This window comes from Megascapheus bottae, chromosome 17, assembly GCF_031878675.1.
Source record: "Megascapheus bottae isolate mThoBot1 chromosome 17, mThoBot2.hap1, whole genome shotgun sequence".
NCBI lineage: Eukaryota > Metazoa > Chordata > Mammalia > Rodentia > Geomyidae > Megascapheus > Megascapheus bottae.
Genome location: NC_143525.1, coordinates 51,070,399 through 51,096,484, shown reverse-complemented (window position 1 = coordinate 51,096,484; position 26,086 = coordinate 51,070,399). Strand labels below are relative to the sequence as shown.

General features: G+C 65.3%; 2 protein-coding genes across 2 annotated transcripts in view; both read left to right on the top strand.

The window, feature by feature from the left end:
• The window catches only part of Ccdc57 (coiled-coil domain containing 57), a 54,925-nt gene extending 47,097 nt beyond the window's left edge, over positions 1 to 7,828 (top strand). The window contains exons 25-30 of the mRNA XM_090351539.1: positions 3,057 to 3,138; positions 3,267 to 3,455; positions 3,808 to 3,883; positions 3,999 to 4,125; positions 5,397 to 5,545; positions 7,473 to 7,828. Coding sequence (XP_090207665.1) covers positions 3,057 to 3,138; positions 3,267 to 3,455; positions 3,808 to 3,883; positions 3,999 to 4,125; positions 5,397 to 5,545; positions 7,473 to 7,675 — 826 coding nt within the window. The 3' untranslated portion in view covers positions 7,676 to 7,828. The remainder of the gene's footprint in view (positions 1 to 3,056; positions 3,139 to 3,266; positions 3,456 to 3,807; positions 3,884 to 3,998; positions 4,126 to 5,396; positions 5,546 to 7,472) is intronic.
• Positions 7,829 to 10,771: 2,943 nt separating this feature from the next.
• Positions 10,772 to 26,008, top strand: Fasn (fatty acid synthase). Its single transcript, XM_090351412.1, has 43 exons — positions 10,772 to 10,815; positions 11,695 to 11,825; positions 12,341 to 12,493; positions 13,383 to 13,556; positions 13,649 to 13,849; positions 13,967 to 14,089; positions 14,169 to 14,284; positions 14,362 to 14,496; positions 14,990 to 15,452; positions 15,532 to 15,716; positions 15,938 to 16,127; positions 16,368 to 16,462; positions 16,655 to 16,789; positions 16,858 to 17,061; positions 17,140 to 17,255; positions 17,672 to 17,844; positions 17,936 to 18,127; positions 18,197 to 18,277; positions 18,351 to 18,530; positions 18,615 to 18,794; positions 18,873 to 19,076; positions 19,343 to 19,647; positions 19,756 to 20,139; positions 20,215 to 20,379; positions 20,456 to 20,574; positions 20,658 to 20,812; positions 20,909 to 21,112; positions 21,206 to 21,356; positions 21,444 to 21,622; positions 21,704 to 21,823; positions 21,907 to 22,029; positions 22,125 to 22,348; positions 22,429 to 22,630; positions 22,732 to 22,883; positions 22,990 to 23,081; positions 23,211 to 23,362; positions 23,446 to 23,691; positions 23,790 to 23,963; positions 24,079 to 24,303; positions 24,419 to 24,639; positions 24,719 to 24,817; positions 24,889 to 25,140; positions 25,222 to 26,008. Exons 2-43 carry the CDS (start codon positions 11,699 to 11,701, stop codon positions 25,357 to 25,359), a joined length of 7,509 nt encoding a protein of 2,502 aa, XP_090207538.1. The 5' UTR covers positions 10,772 to 10,815; positions 11,695 to 11,698; the 3' UTR covers positions 25,360 to 26,008.
• Positions 26,009 to 26,086: the final 78 nt, after the last annotated feature.

The following is a 26,086-nucleotide window of genomic DNA, read 5'->3' as shown; positions in this document are numbered from 1 at the left end:
GACACACACATAAACCACCAAACCCCAGTGAAAAGTGACTTAGGGACGGGGTGTGATTGGTGGCAGAGTTTCAGGAGCCTCCATTTGATTCCAGCTCTGTGGGGGAGCAGGCAGGGGGGTTCAAGTTCTGGTCTTCAAATTCGGCTGTTGGTATGAAAAGAGAATCTTCTCAGCTGGGAATATGGCTTGTGGTAGAGTGCTTGCGTAGCATGCATGAAGCCCTGGGTTCGATTCCCCAGTACCCATACACAGAAAAAGCTGGAAGTGGCTCGGAAGCTCAGGGACAGTGCCTAGTCCCAGAGTTCAAGGCACATGACCCACAAAAAGACAAAAACAAAACTTCTCATCTGGTATTAATATCTGGATACCTGTTAAGCACTTACATCCAGAATATGTAAGGACCTTTACAACTCAATAATAAAAACAAACCCAAGAAACCATAGCAAAATACTTATGTAGAGTCAGACACCAGTAGCTCACATTTGTAATCCTAGCTACTCAGGAGGCTGAGATCTGAGGATCGTGGTTCAAAGCCAGCCTAGGCAAGAAAGTCTGTGAGACTCTTATTTCCAGTTAACTACCAGAAACTGGAAGTGGCTCTCTGGCTCAAAATCGTAGAGTTCTAGCCTTGAGCTGAAGAGCTCAGGGACAGTGCCCAGGCCCAGAGTTCAAGCCCAAAGATTGACAGGCAAAAAAAAATTACATAGACATTCTATAAGAAAAAAAAATTGCTGGTGAGTTCAAGAGAGCCTCAGGAACGTGGTTTTGGCCTTGCTGGAGAGCTGTGGAGTTAGGCTGCAGCAGAGGCTTGCAAGCATGGGTGACAGTGTCCCAGGCTCACCCTTTTCTTCTTGCTGGCTGGGTGTTTGCCGAGCACATGCGGCGGCCTTCTGAGTGTCCTGGTGACACCAGGCGAGGCCGCCCCACGGCAGTCAGGAGCCCCAGGCTCCTCCATGTGGGGAGCCCATGAAGGAGCCGGCCTCCAGCATCTCCAGTTTCTCCTGGGGCCTGTGGTCGGGATTTTGTTTGAAGAAACAGAATCTCAACTTCAAAAGCCAGAGGCTAAGCCATGTCCCGGGGGCTCAGGCCTGTAATCCTAGCTACTCAGGAGGCTGAGAGCCGAGGATCGTGGTTCAAAGCCAGCCCAGGAAGCAACGTTCCAGTGAGCCTCTTATCTCCAATTAAGCACCAGAAAATTGGAACTGGTGCTGGGGCTCAAGTGATAGAGCGCCAGAGAGGCTCAGAGACAGCACCCAGGCCCTGGAGTTCAAAAGCCCCAGAACTAAAAAAAAATTATTTTTCCAGTCCTGGGCTTGAGCTCAGGGCCTGAGCACTGTCCTTGGACTTTCTCAAGGCTAGAGCTCTACCACTTGAGCCTCAGCACCACTTCTAGCTTTTTCTGTATATATGGTATGGAGGAATCAAACCTGGGTCTTCGTGTATGCTAGGCAAGCACTTTAACCACTAGGCCAAACTCCCGGCCCACAGCTGACTAGAGAAGCCAGTTGTATTTTCTGCATTTGTGAGCTGATACTTGGTTTCTGGAGGACTCAGCAAACATCCTTGTGTGAGGAGCACGTGGCCCCAGCTGGAAGAGGCTGTAGGCTGGATCACGGTCTCCGGCCAGGGCCCGAGCAGCTCAAAAGACAGGCATTGTGCCAGTACAACTTTTTTGTTGTTGTTGGACCGAAAGGCTGGTTTCCAGAGATGGATTTGAACTCGGGGCCTGTCACTGTATGTGGTTTTTCTCAAGGTAGTGTATTACCACTCAAACCACAGCTCCACTTCTAGCATTCATTAGAACTTTACTTCCCAGGCTGTCTTCAAGCTCTGATCCTCAGATTTCAGCCTCCTGAGTGGCTAGGATAAGAGGCGTGAGGTCCCAGTGCCCAGCGGTAACGATTCTTTTTTAATACCCATTTGAGCTGAGTTGCTGTTATTTTATAGTCTTACCAGTTACGTTTATTATTTGGATAGAGTTCCAGTTTCCTCGTATTGTTCACAGCCGGATTGGAAGACTACTTCATAAAAAGGAACTGGACAGCTTTTAAGTTGTTGCTTTTTTGAGACGGTGTGTCCCTGGCTGGGCCAGGCTGGCTGCAGCTCTGTCCCCTGACCGCTGGGGTTGCCCTATGTGCCCGGGCCGCCCCACCGCCCTTCTGCAGAGCCACAGCTTCCCCACATGTGGGAAACGGCCATGTGTCCCTCAGGAGCTCTGGGCTTCCCCGTGACACCTGTAGTTGGAACGGCACAGTGGGGTTTGCCTTGGCAGCCACGAGAGCCAGAGCAGAGACCTTGTGGGCCCTGCCCGCCTCACTGCCGAGGAAGTGCCAGCAATTCTCCAGTCACACATCCACCCTTTCACCCACAGACCTGGGGAACTTGAACCAGCTGATAGTAGTTCAAGCCTGTATTCCTCACAACTCAGGAGACTGGGATCTGGAGATCAGGGTTCAGAGCCAGCCTTGGGCAGAAAAGAACACCAGGGGCTGGGCACGGCCTAGTGGTGGAGTGCAGAAGCCTTGAGTTCCATTCCTAGGTACACAGAAAACGCGGGTGCTGTGGCTCAGCCTTGAGAAAGTCCAAGGACGGTGCTCAGGCCCTGAGTTCAAGCCCAGGACTGGCAAAAAATGAAAAGAAAAATTTTTTTAAAAGATGAAAAAAAAAAAGCCAGGTGCGGTGGCTTGCAACTGACATCCTAGCTACTCAGGAGGCTGAGCTCTGAGGATGGAGGTTCAAAGCCAGCCTGGGCATTAAAGTCTCCAATTAATCACTGTGGCTCAAGGGGTAGGGTGGTAGCTTTGAGCTCAGGGACAGCCCCCAGGCCCAGAGCTCAAGTCCCACCACCGGGGGGAGGGAGGGACATGCACAGGGTTTCATGTCCAAAAGTAAACAGCAAAAGTCAGAGCTAGAGACTTGGTTCAAGGGGTAGAGTTGCCAGCCTGTGTCAAGGACCTGAGGTGATGCTCCCACCTCAGCTTGTTGAGTGTGGAGGACAGACTTAGAGCTTCAGGATGCCTGGGCCTCCGGCCCAGCGCTGTGCCCCTGCTCGCCAGAGGGACACAGCTCCAAGAACAGGCCCTGCATCTTCTCTCGCCAGAGGAGCACAGGGTGGGCCCTGCTCACCTCGCAGTGCAGGTGAGGCCTCTACCGGCAGCCGTTCTTGGCTCTGCACACGGACTCCATGGCTCTTGGCTTGTCCCCCTCCCCTCCCACCTCCTCCGGTGGCTCTGCTCTCCTCCATCCTTGGCCCCTCCCTCACACAGCCATGCCGCAGGCCCGGCCGCCAGGCTGGGCCCTGCATGTGGGGCCGGCGTGCTCCCGCCCTGCACCTTCTAGGGATAGGACGTGGCCATGGGGGCCAGAGGGTCATTGTCCAGGCCACCAGAGAGCGATTTTGGCCAGAGCCCTTCGGGCTGGCCCGCTGCCCAGTGTTTGAGCAAGCCGGGCAGCCTGTGCGAGCATGGCCAGCGAATCCCCACAGGCCTGTGGATGGAGAGGGAAGGGCTGCCCAGCCATCTGGGAGGGGAGAGGAGCCCGGGCCGAGGGGTCCACTGCCAGGGAGCCAGGACCACAAGCAGACACGGTGGAGTGGGCCTTGTGCAAAGCCAGAACCGCCATGCCGCCCCCCAGCCGTCCCCATCCCCTCCCGCCGCCCGGGCATCTGGTTCAGTCGCCTGTGCTGCTCCCCATGTGGGGAGCCCGTGTGCAGTGCCCAGTGGTGTGGTGTCAGGTTTCGTGGCACTCTGGGATCCAAAGCCAGTTCACTTGCTCCCCAAATGGCCTAAAGTGGCCCCGCCCTGGCAGGGACACCTCGCTGGCCCAGAGGCCCCTTCCCACTCGGGCACCTTTGCCCTCCAAGGGCACCAGAGGCTGGCCAGCTGTCAGGCCACCCCATGGTGGCCTCAGTCCTGTCACTCCCCACCAGGCTGGGTCCATGCCTCTCTCCCGTTCCAGGCACGAGCCCCAGTGGGTCCTGCCCTTTGTGTCCCCTGCAGTACTCAGAGCAGGCAGGGCAAGAATGGTGTCCACTCCTGGGGACAGCAGGCCACTCCTGGGACAGCAGACACAGACCACCCAGGCTTCCCCCCCCTCCAAGCTCCATGGCCAGGCCACACTGGCTGGGTACCTCGTTTTCCCCTGTGGCACAACAGAGGTGTGTGCTGTCCCTCACAGAGGCAAGCCCAGGCGGCTGGGGCGGGGGCAAGGTCAGGCACTCAGGGCCACACCAGCCAGCCCGTTGACAGCAAAGCCCCCTTCAGGAAGAGACAGGGTGGGGACACCAGGCCATTGCTGCAGTGACCACCACAGGGGCAGGGCCATAGGAGCCAGTCGCTCCCAGAGACTCAGGGCCAAGGCTGGGGTCAAGGTCATGCCCCATTCCTGTCCAGCCAGTCGTGGGAGGATCCGGGAAAGTACCAGAGCCTAACAGAGCAGGGCGGGAGGGGCTCAGTAGCAGCACGCAGGCCCCGAGTTCACCCCAGTGTCTCCCATAAAAGAGGGGCTCAGAGCAGGCACGGCAGCACACGGCTGCAGTCCCAGCTACTCAGGAGGGTCACAGGTCTCCATCAGCCCTGAGCACAAAGAGGCTCAGGGACAGCGCCCAGGCCCTGAGTTCAAGCCCCACAACTCAGCCAAAAAGAACTTAGCTCAGGGCCCTATCTGAAAAATGACTGACCAAAACAGAGACATGGCTCCAGTGAAGAGTGCGTGGCAAGCAGGGGCCTGAGTGTGGCCCCATACCACAAACACAGGCATCTGGGCCAGCCACCAGGAGGCCTGCAAAGTGTTTGCTTACAGCTTGCCCCACTGGGCAGAGAAGCGCCCGAGGGCCCCATGGGAAAGAGGCTGGTGCGGGCGACAGGACTGGCCTGGCTGGACTAGCCAGGCCCCAGGAAACCTTCAGCCAGAAAGGCCCTGGGGCACAGCGTGCAGTGCTTCAGGCCCTGGCCGGGGAAGGTCCCCAGCCCCACACGTGTGGTCTGCAGTGGGGCAGGCCTCCCTCCACAGGTCTGGCTCCACGCTCCTCCGGGACGGAAGCCAGAGCAGTGCCTAGGACAGGCTTCAGGGCAGAAATCACCTAAGGAGATCACATTAGGAGAGTGGGCACCTGAGTGACTCCTGGGCACCCAGCCCGTCTCCGGCCTGAACTCCACCAGCCTTCTCCAAGGGATTCTCCTCGGTGCCCACAGCCAGGCATGGTGGCTCACGCCTGTCATCTGAGCTACTCAGGAGGCTGAGAGCTGAAAACCATGGTTCTATACGACCCTTATCTCCAACTAACCACCAAAAAGCAGCCAGAAGTGGAGTGATGGATCAAGTGGTAGAGCACGGGGACAGCACCTAGGCCCTGGGTTCAAGCCCTAGGACCAGCATGCCTGCGCAGGCATTCACAGGCATATCCCAGAGTCCTGCCTCAAGACCCTAGGGGAAGGAAACCTTGGGAGTTGCATGGAGTCCCCGAATGTCTCACAGAACTTCCCCAGCTCACAGGCCAGGCCAGAGGCGGAGCAGAAGGCAGGTGTCCGAGCCTGCACTAGGCAAGGTATGCATCTGAATTTCCCCAGGGCCTCCTCAGACTCAGTGAAGAAATCACAGCTTGCTGGACAGCACAGGTAGGGTAAGGAGCAGCCTGAGAGCATTCACAGTTCAGCTACTAGTCGGGCCACAGACGGGAATCCTGTTGGAGACGAAACCCCAGGCCCCGGGCCAACACGCAGGCATAGCGTGTTCAGCTTGATGTCTCATGACCAGGGAACAGTGAGGCTGGGTCCCCTGCCCCGGGGTCCAGGGAGCCTGGCCAGGCCTCCTTCCCACAGGGAGGCTTTGTAGGAAGAGGCACAGAACAGAAACTAGAGGCCATGAAGCAGGTGGCCAGCGTGGGCCTGCTTAGGGAGGGCGTCTGCAAAGGATCACACTGTTGACTGGCTCACACTGGGCACCAGTGCTCAAGGCCCATCCTGTCCTCTGCCTACTCAGTGGGCAGCAAGAGGGACCTTGTCTGCCCTCAACCGTCCATGGAACTCCTGAGCTGAGACCTGCTGATCTCTAGCCCCCTGCGGCCCTGCCTTACCCACCAGGGGACACCCAGGGAAAGTACAGCATTCCTGAGTGGAAGGGCCATCAAGTGACAGAGGAGACACCCCTGCCCCCACAGGGTCATAGCCATGACACCAGGCCAAGGGATCCCCTTGCTGTGGATTGTAGCCTAGAGACTCAGAGTGGAGGGTGGGGCCGGCTGTGGGACACGCGGACCCCAAAGAGCTGGGTAGTGTCTGTGAACTGAGGCAGCTGGTGGAAGTGTGCTGGGTGCCGAGGCAGGCTGGTGGTGGTGAGCGGCCCCAGGCCAGGCGGGAGAGCAGCCTCTACCTCGTGCCTGTCCCAGGGGCCCGGACTGTCCCAGCGGCACAGGTCTGGGCTCCAGGTGGAGGCTGGCTGGCTCCATCCACGCTGCTGGCCCCTGCGGTGTCTCCCAGACCCTTCCCCTGGCCACAGTTCCTGGCCACATGGGGAGGTGGTCATGGTGGAGAGCACGTCCTCATGGGTGCTGGGCTAGCCTTCCAGAGATCTAGAAGTTGACAGTTTTTTTTTGTTTTTGTTGGTCACTTGTGAGGCTTGAACTCTAGGCTTGGGTGCTGGCCCTGAGCTCTTGACCTCAAGGCTACTGCTTTACCCCTTGAGCCACAATGCCGCTTCTGGTTTTCTAGTGGTTACTTGGAGGTAAGAGTCCCATGTTCCTATTTAGTGCCTGGCACAAAAGGACCTGAGACTCTTATCTCCAATGAACCTCTAGAAAACGGGAAGTGGAGCTTGACTCAAGGGTAGGCGGTAGCCTTGAGCTGAAAAGCTCAGGGACAACGCCCAGGCTGAGGTCAAGCCCTACGACCAGCAAAAAGAAAGAAAGGTGCCTCGGGCGGCTCACGCCTGTCATTCCAGCTACTTGAGAGGCTGAGATCTGAGGATCGGGGTTCAAAGCCAGCCTACAGGAAAGGAGACTCTTATCTCCAGTTAACCACGAGAAAATAGGAAGTGGGGCTGTGGCTCAAGGGGTAGGTGGTAGCCTTGAGCTGAAGAGCTCAGGCCCAGCGCTGGGCCAAGTTCAAGCCCCAGGACCACCACCACCACCAACAAAAATACACATTATAATCTTCAAGACTCAGGAAAGCTGGAAAGGCGCAGTCACCCTGAGGGTGGGTAGTGCTCCTGGGAGGACAGCTTACCGCCACCCTAGGGCCTGGATGGACCCTGGCAGGGCATCCCCCTCGCCCCAGGTGTGCGTCCAGCCTCACTCAGCTGTCGGCACCCTGGCGCCCCAGGACTTGCCAGCCGGGGAAGGCAGGGCAGAGAGCAGGTGTGGAGCCACTGCTTGTGGAAGGCGCAGAACCAGCCGTGTGGACGCCAGCTTCTCGGGCACGGGCCCCGCGCTCACTACCTCCTAACCTGAGCTCTTTCTCTGGTTCCTCCGCCTGCAGAGCCCCCAGCACTACCCGCAGCCTGCTGTCCCCACAAGACCAACAGGAGCCTCACCGCACTGCAGGGGACCTTTGCCATCCAGGGAACCAAGGTGGCAACTCAGTCCAGGGCTCAACCTGCCAGGCCGGCCAGGCCTCCACCTGCAAGATGTAAACACTGCCAGCACCCCCCCACAATCCGCAACTATAGCCTCAAGGACTGACCCCACCGGCCTCCCACACTGGGGCTTACATTTGTACATTTCGGGGGATTCCGGAAGGGGTGAGGCCTGCAAGCTGGCATGAAGGAAGGCCAGGGTCCCAGGTTCTAAGTCCTCCTGCATTGCTTGAAGAGCTGTCATTAAAGCCCAGTGCCTCCTCCCCAGGCTCTGGCTAGCAGAGTTGTCTGTCTTGTCTTGCTTGGGAAATGCCTACCAGGCAAGTGCCAAAGCCTGGCCCCACTTCCCTGCCAGGCGCACACACCGGCCCTGTCAACTGCCACCTGTGCACAGGCCATGCCTTCTCCAGAACCTGGGGGTTCACTGGAGCGCCAGCCCACAGAGCGTGCCATGTGCGGGGCTCTCAGGAGTGCGGACTCTCCTTTGGGGGTGACGGTCCCTTGGCTCCTGGAGCCTGAGACAGCCTTGTACACACTGGGCCCTCACCTGGGTGCTGCAGAAGGGAGCATCACTGTGAGTCCTCCCCGTTACATAACAACCAAACCCTGTGCCCCAGGTGCACATCTAGCAGGAGGGGACACGGGTGCCACACGAACGTGCCGGTACTCTTGGTGGCTCAAGCTGCTGCAGTCCTAGCTACACAGGAGGTCGAGACCTGCTGATCATGGGGGCCAGGAGTGTGGCCTGGTGGTAGAGAGCCTGCCTAGCATGCATGAGGACCCATGTTTGATTCCTCGCTACCACAAACATAGAAAAAGCAGGAAGTGGTGCTATGCTCAAGTGGTAGAGCTCTAGCCTTGAGAAAACCCAAGGACAGTGCTCAGGCCCTGAGTTCAAGCCAAAAACTTGAAACTATATTATGGGGTCAGGAGTGTGGCCTAGTGGTAAAGTGCTTGCCTAGCATGCATGAAGACCCAGGTTTGATTCCTCGGTGCCACATATGTAAAAAAAGCCAGAAGTGGTGCTGAGGTTCAAGTGGTAGAGCTCTAGCCTTGACAAAGCCCAAGGACAGTGCTCAGGCCCTGAGCTCAAGTCCTAAGACTGGCCAAAAAAAAAAAAAAGACAGCTCTGCTTCCTGTTTGAGTGTTAATGAGAGATTAGTCTCCTGGGATTTTTCTGCCTAGGCTTCAAACCTGATCCTCAGATGTCAGCCTACTGTGTATCTAGGATAATAGACATGAGCCACCAGCGCTCAGCCTTCGTGTGGTGTCTGAGTGTGTGCCCATGCACATACACACACACATGCTGGTACTGGGACTCGAACTCAGAGCCTGGGCACTGTCCCTGACCTCTTTTGTTCAAGGCTAGGGTTTTACCACTTGATTCATAGACCACTTCCAGATTTCTGTGGTTAGTTGAAGAGTCTCTCATGTAGGCTTTCCTGCCGCCTTGGCTTCAAAGCCGGATCCTCAGATCTCAGCCTCCTGAGTGGGGAGGGTTACAGGTGTGAGCCAGACACAGCGGCTCTCTGAGGCCTACAGGGTGAGGGCTGCTTACAGCCCCCACTCAGCTGTGTGACCTTGGCAGGCAGTGTGCTCGTGGGTCGAGTGTGGACAGAGATGTCTGCTCACCTGGCTGGCAGGTGTGCAGACCGGACGTGCAGGGAGCCCGGGCCCCGCGGGGCAGGGTCCAGCCCGGGGCGGGAAGCGCTGGGGGCCCCGGGGAGGCGCCCGGTGTGGGAAGGAGCCAGGGCCGACCCTGCGACCCCCTCCGAGCCCCGGGCCCCGAGCTCGAGCCCGTGCCAGGCTTTCCTGGGGCCCAGGCCGTCGGGGGAGAGGGAGGCAGGGGGAGGGAACGGGCCGGAAACCCGCCGCGGCTCCTTTGTTTTCCGCCTCGCGGGCGGGGGTCCCGGCCGCCAGCTGCGCCCGCGCGGCCCCGTCTCCGTCCCCCGGCGGCCGCGGGGTGGGAGCGCGGGCGCAGGGGGCGCCCCGGGCGGCCGGCCACCGGAACCAGGGGCTTGACCGGCAGTAACCCCGGCCCAGGGCGCCCTCGGCCGGGTCAACGACCGCGCTTGCGCCTCCGCCGCCGGCCCCTCGCCCTATCGCCTAGCAACGCCCACCCGCGCGCCGCCATTGGGCGAGCGCGAGAAGCCCCGGCCCCGATTGGCCGCCTCGAGGAGCAGGCCACGCCCCCGGCCCTGCGCGCGCGCCGGAGAGCGCGAGGCCGGGTCCTGCGTCCGCGTGGCCTCGGGCTGCTGCCGGGCCTTCCCGTCCCTGCGGAGCCGTCCCCGGGCTCCCCCGCTCCCCAGTGTCGTGGACCCCGGGCTCCCCCGCTCCCCAGTGTTGTGGGCCCCGGGCTCCCCCGCTCCCCAGTGTTGTGGGCCCCGGGCTCCCCCGCTCCCCAGTGTCGTGGTCCCTGGGCTCCCCCGCTCCCCAGTGTCGTGGTCCCCGCGCTCCCCGCGCTCCCCAGTGTCGTGGTCCCCGGGCTCCCCGCGCTCCCCAGTATCGTGGGCCCCGGGCTCCCCCGCTCCCCAGTGTCGTGGTCCCTGGGCTCCCCCGCTCCCCAGTGTCGTGGTCCCCGCGCTCCCCGCGCTCCCCAGTGTCGTGGTCCCCGGGCTCCCCGCGCTCCCCAGTATCGTGGGCCCCGGGCTCCCCCGCTCCCCAGTGTCGTGGTCCCTGGGCTCCCCCGCTCCCCAGTGTCGTGGTCCCCGCGCTCCCCAGTGTCGTGGTCCCCGGGCTCCCCGCGCTCCCCAGTATCGTGGGCCCCGGGCTCCCCCGCTCCCCAGTGTCGTGGTCCCCGCGCTCCCCGCGCAGCCATCCGCCCCGCCCCGCCGGAGCGCGGCCCACGTGGCCCCGCGGACCCGGGGCCCCGGCGCCGACCCCGGGGCCCCTCTCCGAGCGCCGGGGGCGGGGTCGGAAGCGGGCGGGGGCTGCGCGTCCCCGGCGCCGAGCGCGCTCCCGCGCGGGGTCCGGGCGGGGGGCGGCGCGCGCGGGCATCACCCCACCGGCGGCGGCGCGCCGGGTCCCGGGGCGCAGCCCCGACGCTCATTGGCCTGGGCGGCGCAGCCAAGCTGTCAGCCCATGTGGCGTGGCCGCGCGGGGATGGCCGCGGTTTAAATAGCGCCGGCGCGGCCTAGAGGGAGCCAGAGAGACGGCAGCGGCCCCTCCGCTCCGCCCGCCCGCCGCCGCCGCCCCGCGCCCCGCGCCCCGCGCCCGCCGCAACCGCCCGCCGCCGCGCCAGCCCAGGTACCGCCGCGCTCCGCGCCGCCGCCGCCGCGCTCGGGGCCTCGGGAAGCGGCTCCCGGGGCCGGCGGCCGGGGTGGTCGGGAGGCAGGGCGGGGGGCGGCCCCGGCCTCCCGAGCCCACAAAGGCGCCGCCGGGCCGCCGCCCGCCGGGCCCCGGGCCGCCCGCCGGGATCCGGCCGCCGGGGGCGGGGGGGGGGGGGGCGAACGGCCGTGGTCACGTGGGCGCCGCGCCAGCCCGGGGCCGCGTGGATGCGCCTGGCGGGGGGCCCGGGCCTGGCGGGCGCCGGCGGGGCGGGCAGGGGTGCGGCCCGGGGCGCACGAGGGTCCGGGGCCCACGGCGGAAGTCGCGGGGCCTGCCGGGCCTCCCTCCTCGCCGGGAGAGCGGGCGCGGGAGGCTCCGGGCTGGGCCCCTGGCCCGAGGCCCCGTCTCCCGGGCAGGTACCGTAGAGATCCGGGAGGTGGACGCGGGCTGCGGGGCCGATGTGCCCTGCGCCTTGCCGCTGGGTGAGTGGGGACCACGCTGCCCGGTCCCTGCGAGCCTGGACCTCCGTTCACCTCGGCTTCCTCCCAGTCCTAACTTCTGCGCTGGCCTGGGTAGGTGGAGGCAGCTCTGGCCTCTGCCTGGCCTGTCCCCCCTGCTCCTAGCCTAAGCTCGCAAATTTCCCTTGGTGTCCAGCCCCATCCCACTTCCCTGAACCTCCAGACCTGCTGGGGGCTTGGGCTGCCGAGCAGGGTGGGGTCACTCCAGGTCAGTACCTGGGTCGCTCCCAGACCCACCCGGCCCCCAGCACCCAGGCCTGGGCCTGCACTGTGCAACCAGTAGGTCAGGGTAATTCTTGCGGTTGTGGACTCACGACCCACCCACGCGGCCATCCCCCAGAGCCATGGAGGAGGTGGTGATTGCCGGAATGTCGGGGAAGCTGCCCGAGTCCGGGAACCTGGAAGAGTTCTGGGCCAACCTCATCGGTGGCGTGGACATGGTCACTGACGACGACCGGCGATGGAAGGCTGGTGAGCAGCCCTGGAGGGCCTTCGGAGGGCCGGGCAGGCAGCGGGGAAGGTTCTGCAGACTGCTGGAGAGCCTCCCTACACAGCCGCGGGGCTGAGGCCTGGTTCACAAAGGAGCAGTGTCGACTGGGGAGCCCTGCAGGGGAGGGCGCCCCGAAGGCCAGGGAAAGGCCAGGGGATCGGATCCTCCTGCAGGACCTCCCCCGCTCCTGCCTGCAGCCGGCCTGTGCCCTGAGCTGGCACACAGCACCCGGGGAGGCAGGCTCGAGTCTCACGCCCAGTGGGTTTAGGGCAGAGTTGCCCTACCTGATGGACGGGTGTGAGTCAGCCTGGTGCAGCTGGCCCAGCCAGCCCTGGGCCAGGCAGAGGGTCTCCCGGCTGGGGTCCTTTGGAGCAGAGTGACCCCCCACTCCCAGGGAACCTTTCCCGAGTGGCCTGGGCTCCTGGAGTCCATCCTGGTCCAAGGCCTGCAGTGCCCATGGGTCCCTTCAGGGAAAACCTGCCTGCACTGTCCACAGGGCTCTACGGGCTTCCCCGGAGGACTGGAAAGCTGAAGGACATATCCAAGTTCGATGCTTCCTTCTTCGGAGTCCACCCCAAGCAGGCACACACCATGGACCCCCAGCTCCGGCTGCTGCTGGAGGTCGCCTATGAAGCCATCGTGGATGGAGGTGGGCTCCTGGTGGGCTCCCAGCTCCTGTCTGAGCGGGGTAGGGGCACCAGCGGCGCTCCCAGCTCCTGTGGGTGAGGCCCTGGAAGAAAGTGCCATGGCAGCGACTTTGCTCTCAGGAGCATATATGGCGTAAGCCTGCTTCTTGTCTCTGGTCCAGGCCCCCATCTGGGTCAATGGCTCAGGTAGGCGCCTGCAGGCCCCAGTTTCACAACTGCTTACAGTGTCCTAGACGGGCCCCTGGCACCAGTTTCCTCACAGCCTGGTGTGTGGCTGGCTGGTCTGCAGGTGGGGTGGCGCTGACGGCAGAGACCCAGAGTGGCTCTGGGTTCTCAATCTGCCTGCTGGGAGCTGAAGCGGTTTTCCCTGTGTACTTGTCCACACTGCCCTGTCCTCTCAGCTGCAATGGTTTCCTTCCCGGGTTCTGCAGGCGGGGAATGGCCCGCTGGGTTCTGCTGGGTTTCCCAGTGGGCGGCCTGTGTAGAGGCAGTGAAGTGGGGTTGACTGTGAGCCTGCATACACAGCCTGTCCTGTCCAGGTCTGGCCCCATGGCGGGGCCTTTGCTTCAGGCGCTTCTGGCTGCCCAGTCTCCCCAGCCTTGGGACGGCTCCCCGGGGGCTGCACGGTGTCCCTTCCTCCTCCCCAGCCTGCACACTCACTCCGCCTTTTGTCTCCCTGCATCTCCTTATCTCAGTCCACCCCAGAGCAGGCTGCTCTGGGTGCTGGAGCGCTCGCTGGCCAGCAGGCTTGCAGGCCTGCCGGTGACGCCGGGCCACAGGACAGTACTACCCTCTGTACTTGTTCTGCCTGCTCTTTGGGGGCCCATCTGCCCCCGGGTGCCCCATTTCTTCAGTGACCTAGTTCTTGGGCCTGACTGCCGCCTCTGACAGGTATCAACCCTGCCTCGCTCCGAGGGACGCACACAGGCGTCTGGGTGGGCGTGAGTGGCTCGGAGGCCGCGGAGGCCCTGAGCCGTGACCCGGAGACGCTGCTGGGCTACAGCATGGTGGGCTGCCAGCGCGCCATGATGGCCAACCGGCTCTCCTTCTTCTTTGACTTCAAGGGTAGGTGTCCCCGCCCGCGGGGAGGGACTGGGTGCCCGAGGCCGGGGCTGGCCATCCTGGGCACCCACACCCGCCTCGCGCTCTGCCCTCAGGGCCCAGCACGGCCATCGACACGGCCTGCTCGTCCAGCCTGCTGGCGCTGCAGAACGCGTACCAGGCCATCCGCAACGGGGAATGTCCGGCCGCCCTGGTGGGCGGCATCAACCTGATGCTGAAGCCCAACACCTCTGTGCAGTTCATGAGGCTGGGCATGTTGAGCCCCGAGGGGACCTGCAAGTCCTTCGACGAGGCGGGTAGGCAGAAGCACGCCCCGGGCCCCGTGGCACCCCTTCCAGGAGCAGGGTCACAGCCCGTTCCCGGGCTCCGGTGGGGCCTGCGTGGCCCCTGCTCAGGCTCCGCTCTGCCCCCAGGAAATGGCTACTGCCGCTCGGAAGCTGTGGTGGCCATGCTGTTGCTGAAAAAGTCCCTGGCTCGGCGTGTCTACGCCACCATCCTCAACGCTGGCACCAACACCGACGGCTTCAAGGAGCAAGGTGAGTCTGAGGGCTCAGACAGGCGGCTCGGCAGCCCCCGGTGTGGGGCAGGGAGCCAGGCTGACGCTGCCCTCCACAGGTGTGACCTTCCCTTCCGGGGAGGTCCAGGAGCAGCTCCTGCGCTCCATGTACCTGCCGGCCGGGCTGGATCCCGAGGCCTTGGAGTACATCGAGGCCCACGGCACAGGCACCAAGGTGAGAGGTGACCCGCCTGCCCGCGATGCCACCGCCACCAGAGGTGTCCACCTGACCTTGACTTCCTGTCCTGTCAGGTGGGAGATCCCCAGGAGCTGAACGGCATTGCGGGAGCCCTCTGCGCCTCCCGCTCAGATCCCCTTCTGATCGGCTCCACCAAGTCTAACATGGGGCACCCTGAGCCCGCCTCCGGGCTTGCAGCTGTGGCCAAGGTGAGCACGCAGCACAGCTCGGCCACGGACCTCCCACCAGCTAGAGATGGGGCCGGGGAGGGACACGGAGCTGTGGGCACTAAGTGGCCGGGAGAAGGGGTCTGTTCACACAGACGTGTCCTGCGACAGGACGTCCTGCTGAACTTTTGTCTGGCAGCAGGGAGTGGTTGAGGTGGGGTTAGGGTCAGGCTGGCTAGCAGGGGCAGGGGCCTGACCTGGGAATGGGGCCAACACAGGCTGGTGCCCACCCTTACCTGGTGCCATCCTGTACTCACACCCATTCCGCTAAGTCCAGGCCCTTACGGCCTGGCAGGCCTGGCTGAGGGGCTCGTGCCTGGGCGTGTGGGGCCACCGCTTGCTTCCCCTCAGGGTGGAGACAGCGGGGCACAAGGCCCCAAGTGAGGAAGGGTCTTAGCCCAGCCTCCGAGTGAGGGCGGCCTGGGGTCCTGGCCCGCCGAGGCCAGCTGCTCACCATCTCGTGTTGTGTCCACAGGTGCTGCTGTCCCTGGAACACGGGCTTTGGGCGCCCAACCTGCACTTCCACAACCCCAACCCGGACATCCCCGCCCTGCTGGACGGCCGGCTGAGGGTGGTGGACCAGCCCCTGCCAGTCCGCGGTGGCCTGGTGGGCATCAACTCGTTTGGCTTTGGAGGGTGCAACGTGCACGTCATCCTGCAGCCCAATGCACAGGGCCCGTCGGCGCCCACCCCCCACGCCGCCCTACCCCGCCTGCTGCAGGCCAGCGGACGCACCGCGGAGGCCGTGCAGAGCCTGCTGGACCAGGGCTGCCAGCACAGCCAGGACTGGGCCTTTGTCAGCATGCTTAACGACATCGCTACCACCTCCACGGCCGCCATGCCCTTCCGGGGCTACTCGGTGCTGGGTGCCGAGGCCGGGGCCCAGGGGGTGCAGCAGGTGGCCCCTGGCCGGCGCCCACTCTGGTTCATCTGCTCAGGTGAGCCGCTGCCCTCTGCGCCGCGCGGGCCCCGGGCCGCTGCCTGGCTGCGCCCAGCCTGACCCTCTCTCTGGGACAGGGATGGGCACGCAGTGGCGAGGCATGGGGCTGGCCCTCATGTGCCTGGGCAGCTTCCGCGACTCCATCCTGCGCTCCGACCAGGCCTTGCGGCCGCTGGGGCTAAAGGTGTCTGACCTGCTGAGCAGCCAGGAGAACGCCTTCGAAGACATCGTGCAGGCCTTCGTCAGCCTCACGGCCATTCAGGTGGGCCCACCTGGCCTGGGTGTGGGGTCCTGGCAAAGCTGTGGTCACCGTGGCCACTCAGTCCTGATCCTGGGCAGAGCGTGGCACGGAGCACAGGTCGGGAGGGAAGGAGAGGCCTCCGAGGCTCTCAGGCCTGGTGCATGGAGCGTGGGCCAGGTGGGGCCGGGGGTCTGGCCAGCCTGACAGCCAGGTGGGGGTGTAAGCGCTGTCCTTCTTCACAGATTGCCCTCGTCGACTTGCTGACCGCTGTGGGCCTCAAGCCCGATGGCATCATCGGGCACTCCCTGGGGGAGGTGGCCTGTGGCTATGCCGATGGCTGCCTCTCCCAGGAAGAGGCCGTGCTCTCGGCCTACTGGAGAGGCCAGTGCATCAAGGAGGCCAAACTTCCGTCTGGCTCCATGGCAGCTGTGGGTAGGCCTCTCCCCAGCCCACCACACCCCTCCATGTGCCCAGCGCGCTCCAGTTCCTTCTGAGGGTCTGGACCTCCGGGCTCACAGCTGAGTTGACTGGGCCTCCTGTCCATAGCTCCTCCATGGTGACAGTGCCTCAGAAAGTCCCATTCTTCCCTGGGGCCCTGGTCATCAGAAAGGGGGGAGCGGGTGGACCTAGACCCCTCGCACGGCCACCCTGTAAGACAAGCTGCCTCCACAGGCCTGTCCTGGGAGGAATGCAAGCAGCGCTGTCCCCCTGGTGTGGTGCCAGCCTGCCACAACTCTGAGGACACGGTGACCATCTCTGGACCTCAGGTAGGCCCCTGCGTGGAGCCCTGGCTCTGGGGGCTGGCCTTGAGGTCTGCTCACCCAGCCACACACAGCCCTAGGGCTCCCTGGCCCCTTGGCTCTGCCACTGCTCAGGGGCCTGGTTGGAGTGGGTGGCACCGGATGGGGCCCGTGGAAGCCCTGCTGACCGGCCGTCTGTGACCTGCCCGTTGTGACCAGGCCTCGGTGAGCGAGTTTGTGGAGCAGCTGAAGCAGGAGGGCGTGTTTGCCAAGGAGGTTCGCACGGGCGGCATCGCGTTCCACTCCCCGTACATGGAGTCCATCGCCCCTTCCCTGCTGCAGGCCCTCAGGAAGGTGAGCGGGGCCTCCGCCTGGCCCGGGCTCAGCTGGCCGGGCTCGGGCTGACCAGCTCCCTCCTGCAGGTGATCCGGAACCCACGGGCTCGGTCGGCGCGCTGGCTGAGCACCTCTATCCCCGAGGCCCAGTGGGGGGGCAGCCTGGCCCAGACGTCCTCGGCCGAGTACAACGTGAACAACCTCGTGAGCCCCGTGCTCTTCCAGGAGGCTCTGCGGCACATCCCGGAGAACGCCGTGGTGCTGGAGATCGCGTCCCATGCCCTGCTGCAGGTGTGTGCTGGCGGGGGAGGGGGCTGGTGGGGGGGCTGGCGGAGGGGGAGTCAGCGCTCACCCTCCACTCCACCCCAGGCCGTCTTGAAGCGAGGCGTGAAGCCCAGCTGCACCATCATTCCCCTCATGAAGAAGGACCACAAAGACAACTTGGAGTTCTTCCTCACCAACCTGGGCAAGCTGCACCTCACGGGGTGAGAGCGTCCGTCCACCTGCCGTCACGTGTGCCCCCCTCCCCGGAGCCCCCCCGGCCTGCTCACCCTCCCCCCCCCAGCCCCGCGGCCTGCTCACCCTCCCCCCCCAGCCCCGCGGCCTGCTCACCCTCCCCCCAGCCCCGCGGCCTGCTCACCCTCCCCCCAGCCCCCGGCCTGCTCACCCTCCCCCCCCCAGCCCCGCGGCCTGCTCACCCTCCCCCCCCAGCCCCGCGGCCTGCTCACCCTCCCCCCAGCCCCGCGGCCTGCTCACCCTCCCCCCCAGCCCCGCGGCCTGCTCACCCTCCCCCCAGCCCCGCGGCCTGCTCACCCTCCCCCCCTCCCCCCAGCCCCCGGCCTGCTCACCCTCCCTCCCCCGGAGCCCCGCGGCCTGCTCACCCTCTCTCTCCCCACACCAGCATCGACATCAACCCCAACGCCCTGTTTCCGCCGGTGGAGCTGCCCGCCCCCCGCGGGACGCCGCTCATCTCCCCTCACATCAGGTGGGACCACAGCCAGACCTGGGACGTGCCTGCCCCCACCGACTTCCCCAGCGGCAGCAGCTCCTCGTCGGCCACCGTCTACAACATTGGTGAGCTGGCCCTTGGGTGGGTCAGGAGCTGGGGGGTCGGGCGGCCTCTCCGGAGGACAGGCAGGCTCTGAGGCCTGTTGCCTGCGTGTAGACACCAGCCCCGAGTCCTCAGACTGCTACCTGGTGGATCACCGCATCGACGGCCGTGTCCTCTTCCCCGCCACGGGCTACCTGCACCTGGTGTGGAAGACCCTGGCCCGCAGCCTGTGCCTGGCCCTGGAGCAGACGCCGGTGGTGTTTGAGGATGTGACCTTGCACCAGGCCACCATCTTGCCCAAGACAGGTGAGGGTGCCGCAGTGTGGGGGGGTTTGTCCCAAGTGGGGGACCCTGGCTAACCCTGCCCCTCCACAGGCACGGTGTCCCTGGAGGTGCGGCTGCTGGAGGCTTCCCACACCTTTGAGGTGTCTGACAACGGCAACCTGATAGTGAGCGGTGAGTGGGCGAGCCAGGCGGGGGGGCTCGGGGGGGCTCGCCCAGCCCACTCACCCTCCTGCTCCCCACACAGGGAAAGTGTACCTGTGGGAGAACCCGGACCCCAAACTCTTTGACCAGCCCGAAGGCCTGGGCCCCGCTGAGTCTGCACCCGCCTCCTCCCTGGCCCACACCGACATCTACAAAGCACTGCGGCTGCGCGGCTACGACTACGGCCCCGAGTTCCAGGGCATCCTCGAGGCCAGCCTGGAGGGTGGGCAGGGCGCCCCGAGCTGCACGTGTGGGCCGGGCGGGGCCGGGGAGGCCGAGGGCTGGCTGACCGGTCCTCCTGCCGCAGGGAGCTCAGCCAAGCTGCTGTGGAAGGACAACTGGGTGACCTTCCTGGACACGATGCTTCAGGTGTCCATCCTGGGCCTGAGCCAGCGCAGCCTGCACCTGCCCACCCGCTTCACGGCCATCCACATCGACCCTGCCACCCACCTGCGCAAGGTGTACGCGCTGCAGGACCAGACCCGAGGTAGCTGGCCCAGGCCCGCGTGCCGGCCATGGCCCGGCCAGGCGCCGTCCGCCTGCGCTCACCAGCCTGTCCCCACAGTGGCTGACGTGGTGGTGAACCACTGTCTGAGCACCACGGTGGCCGGCGGTGCCCACATCTCCCGGCTCCACACGTCGGCAGCCCCGCGGCGTCAGCAGGACCAGCCGGCGCCCACCCTGGAGACGTTCTGCTTCACGCCCCACGTGGAGACGGACTGCCTGTCAGAGAGCGCCGCCCTGCAGGAGGAGCTGGGCCTGTGCAAGGGTGAGGTCCCGAGGCCCCGTCCCCCACGCCGCCCCGCCCCGATGCGGCCCTGCACGTGCAGCCGGTGCTCTGCCCTGGAGTTGTGCCTCTAGCCTGTCCCTGGTCGTGGTGGGGTTCAGGGGACACAGATCACAGCGTCCCCAGCCCGTGTGCCTGGCCAGCCACTCCGGTACTCACGCCAGCTGCCGCATCCTGAGGAGGCATAGCTGCTCTGGGCCCGGACACAGCCGCCGGAGCCCTGAGGAGCACCCCATCTCCCCCTCCAGGGGTGACGAGGACTCTGCAGACCAAGGCAGCCCAACAGGGGTTGAAGCTGGTGGTGCCTGGGCTGGACGGGGTGCAGGCCCTCCCGGAAACCTCACCGCACGGGCTTCCTCGGCTGCTGGCGGCCGCCTGCCAGCTGCAGCTCAACGGGAACCTGCAGCTGGAGTTGGCCCAGGCACTGAGCCAGGAGAGGGCCCTGCTGCCCGAGGACCCCCTGCTCTGTGGTCTCCTGGACTCGGGGGCCCTCAAGTCCTGCGTGGACACGGCGATGGAGAACCTCCCCAGCCTCAAGATGAAGGTGGTGGAGGTAGGCATCGCCTCGGCTGCCGGCCCTGCCCCTGAGGTCATGGCAGGGGCTCTGGGTGAAGGGCCAGCCCTGTTCCTGCTTCTAATCCAGACCCTGCTCTACCCCCAGGTGCTGGCTGGCGAGGGCCGCCTGTATTCCCGCGTCCCGCCCCTGCTCAACACGCAGCCCATGCTGCAGCTGGACTATACGGCCACAGACCGCCTGCCCCAGGCCCTGGAGGCTGCCCAGCCTCAGCTGCAGCAGCAGGGCATCGCTCAGGGCCAGTGGGACCCCACCGAAGCCGCCCCCAGCAACCTAGGCACGGCCGACCTTGTGGTGTGCAACTGTGCCCTGGGACTGGCCAGTCCGGCCAGCGCCCTGGGCAACATGGCAGCTGCCCTTAAGGAAGGTGGCTTTCTGTTGCTGCATACCCTGCTGCGAGGGCACGCCCTGGGAGAGACCCTAGCCTTCCTCTCCTCAGAGCCACAGGGCGGACCCAGTCTCCTAAGTCAGGTACTGCTCTGGGGTCCCAGGTGGGGGTGGGGTGCCCGGCAGGCTGGCCCCCAGTTAACGTCCCCCATGTACCAGGCGGAGTGGGAGAGCCTGTTCTCGAAGACCTCCCTGCACCTGGTGGGCCTGAAGAGGTCCTTCTATGGCTCGGCCCTCTTCCTGTGCCGCCGCCCCGCCCCCCCGGACAGCCCCATCCTCCTGCCCGTGGAGGACCCTGACTTCCCGTGGGTGGAGTCTCTGAAGGTCAGTTCGTGGGGCCGCCCCGTGGCGCCGTGGCACGGCTGGCCCTTCCCGAGGCTGAGCTCTGTTTGTCCTGCAGAGCATTTTGGCGGAGTCATCTTCTCGGCCTGTGTGGCTGACTGCCACGGAGTGCCCCACCTCCGGCGTGGTGGGCTTGGTGAACTGTCTCCGCAAAGAGCCAGGCGGGCACCGGATTCGGTAGGCGAGCGGCCCAGCGCAGAGCCCTGCCCCACCTTGCTCCTCCCCTCGCGCCCAGCCCCCTCACCTCTGGCTGCCCACAGGTGCATCCTGCTGTCCAACCTCAGCAGCATGGCCCCCGTCCCCAAGCTGGACCCCGGCTCTGCGGAACTACAGAAGCTGCTGGCATGGGACCTGGTGATGAACGTGTACCGCGACGGGGCCTGGGGGTCTTTCCGCCACTTCCCCCTGGAGGAAGGTGAGTCGCCCCGCCCCGCTGCAGGGTGCAGGGCAAGCCGCCGCCACGGGCCATGTCCAGAGAGACCACAGCAGCCCCACCTCCTGTCGTCTGCAGACAAGCCGAAGGAGCAGACTGCGCACGCCTTCGTGAACGTGCTCACCCGGGGAGATCTGGCCTCCATCTCCTGGGTGTGCTCGCCCCTGAGACACGCGCCAGCCGCTGGCACCGACACCCAGCTCTGCACCGTCTACTACGCAGCACTCAATTTCCGGGATATCATGCTGGCCACGGGCAAGCTGTCCCCAGATGCCATCCCAGGTGCCAGCCTCGGGCTCCAGAGTGGACGCCTCCGCCCGTGCTCACGTCAGCCCCAGGGCTGTGCTCACGTCGTGTTCCCCCCTCCCCCCGCAGGGAAGTGGGCCTCCCGGGACTGCATGCTGGGCATGGAATTCTCAGGCCGAGATGCCCACGGCCGGCGTGTGATGGGGTTGGTACCTGCAGAAGGCCTGGCCACATCTGTTCTGCTGTCCCTGGACTTTCTCTGGGACGTGCCATCCAGCTGGTGAGTGGGCCAGGCCGCTGCGGGGGGGGGGGGGGGGCTGCCTTGTGGGCGGCAAGCAGCCTGAGCTGACCCTTGCTGTGTCCCCAGGACCCTGGAGGAGGCAGCGACAGTGCCCGTGGTCTATGCCACCGCCTACTATGCGCTGGTGGTGCGCGGCCGAATCCGGCCAGGGGAGTCGGTGCTCATCCACTCGGGCTCTGGAGGCGTGGGCCAGGCCGCCATCGCCATCGCCCTCAGCATGGGCTGCCGTGTCTTCACCACCGTGGGTGAGGCCCGTCCCGTCCCCCCACTCAGCCCCCCCCCCCCGCCGCCCTGCCAGCCCAGCCTCACTGTGCCCCTCCCACCAGGCTCTGCTGAGAAGCGGGCATATCTCCAGGCTCGCTTTCCCCAGCTGCAGGCTGCCAGCTTCGCCAACTCTCGGGACACATCCTTTGAACAGCACGTGCTGCGCCAGACAGATGGCAAGGGTGAGTGCCCGGCCCCTCTGGGCCCCAGAGGACCCCGCCGGCCTCTGGTGTGGGTGGTGAGAACCCCTCATCTCCTGTCCCAGGTGTGGATCTGGTCCTCAACTCCCTGGCGGAGGAGAAGCTGCAGGCCAGCGTGAGGTGCCTCGCTCAGCACGGCCGCTTCCTGGAGATAGGCAAATTCGACCTTTCCAACAACCACCCTCTGGGTGAGGGGCAGCTCCTGGGCCGCGGGCGGGCGGGCGCGGGGAGCGGGCGGGCGGGCGCGCGGGCGCGGCCGTGCTGAGCCAGCACGCCTCCCCAGGCATGGCCGTCTTCCTGAAGAACGTCACCTTCCACGGCATCCTCCTGGACGCGCTCTTCGAGGACGCCAGTGCGGACTGGCGCGAGGTGTCGGCGCTGCTGCAGGCCGGCATCCGCCAGGGCGTGGTGCAGCCGCTGCAGCGCACCACCTTCTCCAAGTCCCGGGTGGAGGACGCCTTCCGCTACATGGCCCAGGGCAAGCACATCGGCAAGGTCCTCATCCAGGTGAGGCCCGGGGTCCCGCCTCCCCTCCCCCGCCCCCGCCCCCACACCCCCCCTGCTGAGCCGCTGCCGCCCCACCACAGGTGCGCGAGGAGGAGCAAGACGCCGTGGTGTCCAGAGTACAGCCTGTCTTGATGTCAGCCATCGCCAAGACCTTCTGCCCGGCTCACAAGAGCTACATTATCACGGGCGGCCTGGGCGGCTTTGGCCTTGAACTCGCTCAGTGGCTGGTGCAGCGTGGTGCTCAGAAGCTGGTGTTGACCTCTCGCTCTGGGATCCGCACAGGTGAGCACAGGCGGCCGTGGGGGGGCGGCCCTGCCCTCCTGTCCCTGCCCTCTGAATGGAAGTGCTGGAGGGCTGGCTGCTCCATGACCCCTTGTCCTCAGGCTACCAGGCCAAGCAGGTGGGCGAGTGGACGCGCCAGGGCATCCGGGTGCTCGTGTCCACCAGCGACGCCAGCTCGCTGCAGGGCGCCCGCGCCCTCGTCACTGAGGCGGCGCAGCTCGGGCCCGTCGGAGGCGTCTTCAACCTAGCCATGGTGAGGAAAGCCCTTTGGCACCAGGTGCCTTCGAGATCCAGGACGGGAGGCACAGAGCCGGGGCGGGAGCCCCAGAACTGCAGCGAGGGCTGAGGTGTTTCCACAGGTCCTGAGAGACGCCATGCTGGAGAACCAGACCCCAGAGTTCTTCCGGGACGTCAACAGGCCCAAGTACAGCGGCACTCTGCATCTGGACAGGTGGGTGCTCTCGCCGTGTCCCTGGCCGGGCCTGGCCCCCGGGGACCTGCGGGCGGGGTGGGGGGACAGCTGGGCAACCTGAGCAGGGGGAAGCCCGGCGCTGGCAGAGAGTGACGGAGGTGCCCGCAGGGTGACCCGGGAAGCCTGTCCTGAGCTGGACTACTTTGTGGCCTTCTCTTCGGTGAGCTGTGGGCGCGGCAATGCGGGCCAGACCAACTACGGCTTTGCCAACTCCACCATGGAGCGCATCTGTGAGCAGCGCAGGCACGACGGCCTTCCAGGTAAAAACTGCTCCTCGCCCTGCCAGCCCCGCCCCGCCCGCCCCAGACCACCAACCCGTCATGCCTCCCCCCCCACCCCACAGGCCTTGCTGTGCAGTGGGGCGCCATCGGCGACGTGGGCATCGTCCTGGAGGCGATGGGCACGAACGACACGGTGATTGGGGGCACGCTGCCACAGCGCATCACCTCCTGCATGGAGGTCCTGGACCTCTTCCTGAGCCAGCCCCACGCCGTCCTGAGCAGCTTCGTGCTGGCGGAGAAGAAGGCCGTGTCGCGCGTGGACGGCGGGGGCCAGCGGGACCTGGTGAAGGCTGTGGCCCACATCCTGGGTGAGCCCCCCGCCCCGGGTCTCCGCAAAAGGCAGCGATGGGGCGGGGGGCGGCCCCCAGCCTCTGCACACTCCCCCCATGACCCCGCTCCCCCACAGGCATCCGGGACTTGGCAAGCGTCAACCTCCAGAGCTCACTGGCAGACCTGGGCCTGGACTCCCTCATGGGCGTGGAGGTGCGCCAGACGCTGGAGCGCGAGTACGACCTGCTGCTCTCCATGCGGGAAGTGCGGCAGCTCACGCTGCAGAGGCTGAAGGAGCTCTCCTCCCCGGGTGCGTGGCATGGCGGGCGAGGGGGCGGGGGCGGGGCGAGGCCTCGGCTCCCTCCAGCCCCTGCCTCTGCGGCGTGTCCCTTGCCAGCTGGGCATCTCTCCCTGCCGCCCCACAGAGCTGGTGGAGCCCAAGCCCAAGGCCGAGAGCCCGTCCCGAAACCAGGCCCTGCTGAGCACGCTGCTGGTGAACCCCGAGGGCCCCACCCTGACCCGGCTCAACTCGGTGCAGAGCGCCGAGCGGCCCCTGTTCCTCATCCACGCCATCGAGGGCTCCACCACCGTGTTCCACAGCCTGGCGGCCAGGCTCAGCGTGCCTGCCTACGGCCTGCAGTGCACGCGAGGTACCGCCACCCCCGTTCCCCCCCCCCGCCGAGCCCGTGCTGCCCTCACAGCCGCCCCGTCCCACCGCCAACCCCCCTGCCTCCACTCCCCGCTGAGCCCGTGCTGCCCTCACAGCCGCGCCGCTGGACAGCATCCAGAGCTTGGCAGCCTACTACCTGGGCCACATGAAGCAGGTGCAGCCCGAGGGGCCCTACCGCGTGGCCGGGTACTCCTATGGCGCCTGTGTGGCCTTCGAGATCTGCTCCCAGCTGCAGGTCCAGCAGGGCTCGGCCCCCACCCACAACAGCCTCTTCCTGTTCGACGGCTCCCCCGCCTACGTGCTGGCCTACACTCAGGTGAGGGCCGCCGCTGCTCGGGCTCACCTCCCCGTCCCGGCCACTGCCGTGCTTGCTGCAGCCGCCTCTCCCTCCACAGAGCTACCGGGCAAAGATGACGCCAGGCTGTGAGGCGGAGGCCGAGAGCGAGGCCGTGTGCTTCTTCACCCAGCAGTTCATCGACGCGGACCACAAGACGGTGGGCAGGGCCCGGGGACGCGGGGCGGGGCGGGGGCCGCCGGGGACCCGGCTCACCGGCATCCCTCACAGCTGCTGGAGACGCTGCTGCCCCTCAAGGACCTGGACGCCAGGGTGGCTGCCGCTGTGGACCTCATCACCAAGAGCCACCAGGGCCTGAGCCGCGAGGAGCTGAGCTTCGCGGCCAGGTCCTTCTACCACAAGCTGCACGCCCTGGAGCTCTACCGGCCCAAGGCCAAGTACCCGGGCAGCGTGACCCTGCTGCGAGCCAAGACGGGCGGGGCCTGCGACGAGGACCTGGGCGCCGATTACAACCTCTCTCAGGTGAGGGGATGGGAGGATGGGAGAGGCAGGGGGGACAGGGGCGGGGGCGCAGCCGGCCTCAGGCAGCGCTGTCCTCTGCAGGTGTGTGAAGGAAAGGTGTCTGTGCACGTCATCGAGGGTGACCACCGTTCCATATTGGAGGGCCAAGGCCTGGAGTCCATCGTGAGCATCATCCACAGCTCGCTGGCTGAGCCTCGTGTGAGCGTGCGGGAGGGCTAGGCTGGGCAGCTGAGCCGCGCCCCACACCTCCACGCCTGCGTGGGGACCAGGAGGGTCCCGCCCTGCCGCAGGATGCCCGGTGGAGGGTCCCCTCCACCCACCTCCCGCCCAGGCGCAGGGTCCCGGAGCTGCTGACTTGGAGACACCCGGTCTGTGAAGAGTCAGCGGGGCTGGTGGAGCCAAGCTGAGCCTTCTGTACCATGTGGGGCTGGCCACCCTAGTTGGTTCTTTCTCCATTTAAATTTTCCTATTTATTGCTGGGAGGCTCTGGGCCGTTCCCCCTGGAAGAGGAACGGGAGCGCTGCCCCTTTGTGCACAGGGTGGCCTGAGGCCCCATGGCGGAGGCCTTCTAGCCATGCCCTGCTCCCGCTGGGACAGGATGGGAGGAGAGGACTGCTGTCCAGGAGGGGGGCCCCCACCCCACACCCGCCCGGCTGCTCCGTGATGCAGGGCTAGCTTCTGACCCTGCGGACTGCGCCGTTGTCCACTGTGATTCAGAGCCACACTGGGGGTTGGCATTTTGGAATTTTCCGTCAGTGTGTAAAAAGCCATGTCTGGATCGCGTTTTGTTTTTGCATCAGTTTAGTAAAGTGCTGCTGTGTGCCCTGCTCCCCCCCACGATTAAAGTGCACAAAAGTGCTGGCCTCCACCTGGTTCCTCTTCCCTCCGTGACTGCAGCACGTGGGTCCCCACATGGCACAGCTGGACCTGACTCGGTCGCTGCTGA